Raw genomic sequence first — 5,747 nt, 5'->3', positions numbered from 1 at the left:
TTTCAATCTCTCTACTGTAACTGCCACCTTTGGTAAGGAATGTGTGTGGGTGTGTGTGTGTGTGTGTCTGCGTGTGTGCCTGCGGATGTGTGTGTGCGTGTGTGTGTGTGTGTGTGTGTGTGTGTGTGTCTGTGTCTGTGTGTGTGCCTGCGGATGTGTGTGTGCGTGTGTGTGTGTGTGTGCGTGTGTGTCTGTGTGTGTGTCTGTGTGTGTGTCTGTGTGTGCGTGTGTGTGTGTGTGTGTGTGTCTGTGTGTGTGTCTGTGTCTGTGTGTGTGTGTGTGTGTGTGTGTGTGTGTGTAATAACCAGGAACTTGGCTCAAAAGAAGACCACACACAAACCTAAACACACAAACACCTACACGCAAAAACACACACACCTAAACACACAGACACACCTACACAAATCTATACAGACACCTAAACACACACCTATACACACACCTAAACACACAGACATGCCATTTACCCACCAATCAAATGAAACTGACATTTCTTGTTGTTTTTAAATGTTTGATTATTTGCGTACTTGATTGACATTCTACTGCAGGAGCCAGTAACAGCATTTCACTGCACCCGCCATAACACCTGATAAACTGTGAACGCAACCAATAAGCTTTGATTTGATTTGGCGCACACGTACACACCACACACACACACCTCCCAGCATGTGAAGTATTGAGCCATTGAGCTAACAGTCAATGTTTACATTTGAATGTGAGGTTAAATGCAGCTGCCATTGACAAGCCAGACTTCCACAGCCTACACGGAAACTCTTAGAACTAGCTCTACTTCTTAGCTAACCTTCCAGGAGACTTTCAGCTCTACGTCTTAGCTAACCTTCCAGGAGACTTTCAGCTCTAAGTCTTAGCTAACCTTCCAGGAGATTTTCAGCTCTAAGTCTTAGCTAACCTTCCAGGAGACTTTCAGCTCTAAGTCTTAGCTAACCTTCCAGGAGACGTTCAGCTCTACGTCTTAGCTAACCTTCCAGGAGACTTTCAGCTCTAAGTCTTAGCTAACCTTCCAGGAGACGTTCAGCTCTAAGTCTTAGCTAACCTTCCAGGAGACTTTCAGCTCTAAGTCTTAGCTAACCTTCCAGGAGACTTTCAGCTCTACGTCTTAGCTAACCTTCCAGGATACTTTCAGCTCTAAGTCTTAGCTAACCTTCCAGGAGACGTTCAGCGCTAAGTCTTAGCTAACCTTCCAGGAGACTTTCAGCTCTAAGTCTTAGCTAACCTTCCAGGAGATTTTCAGCTCTAAGTCTTAGCTAACCATCCAGGAGACGTTCAGCTCTACGTCTTAGCTAACCTTCCAGGATACTTTCAGCTCTAAGTCTTAGCTAACCTTCCAGGAGACTTTCAGCTCTAAGTCTTAGCTAACCTTCCAGGAGACGTTCAGCTCTACGTCTTAGCTAACCTTCCAGGAGACGTTCAGCTCTAAGTCTTAGCTAACCTTCCAGGAGACTTTCAGCTCTAAGTCTTAGCTAACCTTCCAGGAGACTTTCAGCTCTAAGTCTTAGCTAACCTTCCAGGAGACTTTCAGCTCTAAGTCTTAGCTAACCTTCCAGGAGACTTTCAGCTCTAAGTCTTAGCTAACCTTCCAGGAGACGTTCAGCTCTACGTCTTAGCTAACCTTCCAGGATACTTTCAGCTCTAAGTCTTAGCTGACCTTCCAGGAGACATTCAGCTCTAAGTTTTAGCTAACCTTCCAGGAGACTTTCAGCTCTAAGTTTTAGCTAACCTTCCAGGAGACTTTCAGCTCTAAGTCTTCCAGTAGATAATATATCTTCAACACAGTGATCAGCTCTAAGTCTTCCAGTAGATACTATATCTTCAACACAGTGATCAGCTCTAAGTCTTCCAGTATGTACTATATCTTCAACACAGTGATCAACAATAACAACATACAGTCGTGGTCAAAAGTTTTGAGAATGACACAAGTATTGGTCTTCACAAAGTTCGCTGCTTCAGTGTTATGAGATATTTTTGTCAGATGTTACTATGGTATACTGAAGTATAATTACAAGCATTCCATAAGTGTCAAAGGCTTTTATTGACAATTACATTAAGTTTATGCAAAGAGTCAATATTTGCAGTGTTGACCCTTCTTTTTCAAGACCTCTGCAATCCGCCCTGGCATGCTGTCAATTAACTTCTGGGCCACATCCTGACTGATGGCAGCCCATTCTTGCATAATCAATGCTTGGAGTTTGTCAGAATTTGTGGGTTTTTGTTTGTCCACCTGCCTCTTGAGGATCGACCACAAGTTCTCAATGGGATTAAGGTCTGGGGAGTTTCCTGGCCATGGACCCAATATTTCGATGTTTTGTTCCCGAGCCACTTAGTTATCACTTTTGCCTTATGGCAAGGTGCTCCATCATGCTGGAAAAGGCATCGGTCGTCACTAAACTGTTCTTGGATGGTTGGGAGAAGTTGCTCTCTGAGGATGTGTTGGTACCATTCTTTATTCATGGCTGTGTTCTTAGGCAAACTTGTGAGTGAGCCCACTCCCTTGGCTGAGAAGCAACCCCACACATGAATGTTCTCAGGATGCTTTACTGTTGGCATGACACAGGACTGATGGTAGCGCTCACCTTGTATTCTCTGGACAAGCTTTTTTTCCGGAAGCCCCAAACAATTGTAAAGGGGATTCATCAGAGAAAAATGACTTTACCCCAGTCCTCAGCAGTCCAATCCCTGTACCTTTTGCAGAATATCAGTCTGTCACTGATGTTTTTCCTGGAGAGAAGTGGCTTCCTCGCTGCCCTTCTTGACACCAGGCCATCCTCCAAAAGTCTTTGCCTCACTGTGCGTGCAGATGCACTCACACCTGCCTGCTGCCATTCCTGAGCAAGCTCTGCACTGGTGGTGCCCCGATCCCCCAGCTGAATCAACTTTAGGAGACGGTCCTGGCGCTTGCTGGACTTTCTTGGGCGCCCTGACGCCTTCTTCACAACAATTGAACCTCTCCCCTTGAAGTTCTTGATGATCCGATAAATGGTTGATTTAGGTGCAATCTTACTAGCAGCAATATCCTTGCCTGTGAAGCCCTTTTTGTGCAAAGCAATGATGACGGCACGTGTTTCCTTGCAGGTAACCATGGTTAACAGAAAAAGAACAATGATTTCAAGCACCACCCTCCTTTTAAAGCTTCCAGTCTGTTATTCTAACTCAATCAGCATGACAGAGTGATCTCCAGCCTTGTCCTCGTCAACACTCTCACCTGTGTTAACGAGAGAATCACTGACATGATGACAGCTGGTCCTTTTGTGGCAGGGCTGAAATGCAGTGAAAATGTTTTTTGGGGATTAAGTTAATTTTCATGGCAAAGAGGGACTTTGCAATTAATTGCAATTCCTCTGATCACTCTTCATGACCTTCTGGAGTATATGCAAATTGCCATCATCAACACTGAGGCAGCAGACTTTGTGAAAATTAGTATTTGTGTCATTCTCAAAACCTTTGACCACGACTGTACAATGCAAATAGTCAGGGTAGCCACTTGATTAACTGTTCAGCAGTCTTATGGCTCTGCACAATCCTCTCCCAGAAACCGAACCACAGGACTCTAAATGGGCAGAAAGTCGTCTAGTTGAGTTTAGGAGGGACTTTCTGACAGTTATTCTACTGTTTTTAACACAGCTATGAATTACAATGTTCAGTAGGATGTTTACATCAGCAGCCCTTTGTGATGTCATCAATTAGAATGTTCAGTAGGACGTTTACATCAGCAGCCCTTTGTGATGTCATCAATTAGAATGTTCAGTAGGACGTTTAAATCTGCAGCACTTTGTGATGTCATCAATTAGAATGTTCAGTAGGACGTTTAAATCTGCAGCACTTTGTGATGTCATCAATTAGAATGTTCAGTAGGATGTTTAAATCAGCAGCCCTGTGTGATGTCATCAATTAGAATGTTAAGGAAACGGTTTGAATCTGCAGCACTTTGTGATGTCATCGATTAGAATTTTAAGGAAAATATTTGAATCTGCAGCACTTTGTGATGTCATCAATTAGAATTTTAAGGAAAAGGTTTGAATCTGCAGCACTTTGTGATGTCATCAATTAGAATGTGCTAATGGTTCTCTTTAAGGTGTAGTAGTTAGCATTTAGCCAGCAAGCTCATTACTGTACACACAGATACATTCCCTGTTTGAGTCTCACCACCCAAAAATAACACAGCCGGACAGATGAGGAAAGAGACATTCTGATATGATCTGAAGACACACAGTACACACACACACACACACACACACACACACACACACACACACAGACACACAGACACACAGACACAGACACAGACACAGACACAGACACAGACACAGACCAAGCCGCCAGTGACTGGCTTTATCTCAGTTTCACAAGAACTGAGATAACAAACAGTTCCACTTTAGCTGTCTGCTCCCCTCTCTCTCTCTGTAGTGTAGTGTAGTTAGCAGTAGCCTCTCTCTCTGTAGTGTAGTTAGCGGTAGCCCCTCTCTCTCTGTAGTGTAGTTAGCAGTAGCCCCTCTCTCTCTGTAGTGTAGTTAGCGGTAGCCCCTCTCTCTCTGTAGTGTAGTGTAGTTAGCAGTAGCCCCTCTCTCTCTGTAGTGTAGTTAGTAGTAGCCCCTCTCTCTCTGTAGTGTAGTTAGTAGTAGCCCCTCTCTCTGTAGTGTAGTTAGCAGTAGCCTCTCTCTCTGTAGTGTAGTTAGCAGTAGCCCCTCTCTCTCTGTAGTGTAGTTAGCAGTAGCCCCTCTCTCTGTAGTGTAGTTAGCAGTAGCCTCTCTCTCTGTAGTGTAGTTAGCAGTAGCCTCTCTCTCTGTAGTGTAGTTAGCAGTAGCCTCTCTCTCTGTAGTGTAGTTAGCAGTAGCCTCTCTCTCTGTAGTGTAGTTAGCAGTAGCCTCTCTCTCTGTAGTGTAGTTAGCAGTAGCCCCTCTCTCTCTGTAGTGTAGTTAGCAGTAGCCCCTCTCTCTGTAGTGTAGTTAGCAGTAGCCTCTCTCTCTGTAGTGTAGTTAGCAGTAGCCTCTCTCTCTGTAGTGTAGTTAGCAGTAGCCCTTCTCTCTCTGTAGTGTAGTTAGCAGTAGCCTCTCTCTCTGTAGTGTAGTTAGCAGTAGCCTCTCTCTCTGTAGTGTAGTTAGCGGTAGCCCTTCTCTCTCTGTAGTGTAGTTAGCGGTAGCCCTTCTCTCTCTCTGTAGTGTAGTTAGCAGTAGCCTCTCTCTCTGTAGTGTAGTTAAGTTATGTCAGACTCACCTTGTTGAAGTGCCAGACCCTCTTGAAGGAGAGTCTTTTCCTCAGGCTCATTCCCCTCTCCATTCACACGCCTTCAGCTCTGGTTACATACCTACACACTAAACACACACGCTAACGCCGTCCTCACACAGGCTCACACACACACACTCATACTGAGCTGAGACTGAATGAGGACTAAAGCCATGCCTCAGCATGTCAAGATCTCACACACCCCGTAGCAACCCTCCCCCACACACACACACACACACACACACACACACTCACACACACTCTGGCTCCAGCACATATACAAAGGCTCACTGTAATACACACTCACTCCCAGACAGTTTGCTCTGTCAAACCCTGGCTCAATCACTCACTGTAATACAGACTCTCTCCAAGACAGTTTGCTCTGTCAAACCGTAGTGCACTCACTCACTAACTCAGTTACTCTCTCCTCCTCTCTTCTCTAACCCTCTCTCTCCTCCTCTCTTCTCTAACCCTCTCTCCTCCTCTCTTCTCTAACCCTCTCTCTCCTC

The 5,747-nt window shown here is 45.0% G+C and overlaps 1 protein-coding gene across 1 annotated transcript in view; it reads right to left on the bottom strand.

The window, feature by feature from the left end:
• The window catches only part of LOC311118789 (regulator of G-protein signaling 12-like), a gene marked incomplete at its 3' end in the record, with an annotated part of 38,654 nt that extends 33,306 nt beyond the window's left edge, over nucleotides 1–5,348 (bottom strand). Inside the window, exon 1 of the mRNA XM_084193570.1 lies at nucleotides 5,230–5,348. Coding sequence (XP_084049696.1) covers nucleotides 5,230–5,292 — 63 coding nt within the window. The remainder of the gene's footprint in view (nucleotides 1–5,229) is intronic.
• Nucleotides 5,349–5,747: the final 399 nt, after the last annotated feature.

Source organism: Coregonus lavaretus (genome assembly GCF_964263955.1).
Source record: "Coregonus lavaretus genome assembly, contig: HAP1_SCAFFOLD_4272, whole genome shotgun sequence".
Classification (NCBI taxonomy): Eukaryota; Metazoa; Chordata; class Actinopteri; order Salmoniformes; family Salmonidae; genus Coregonus; species Coregonus lavaretus.
The sequence above is the reverse complement of the archived record's forward strand: the minus strand, read 5'-3'. Positions and strand labels throughout refer to the sequence as shown.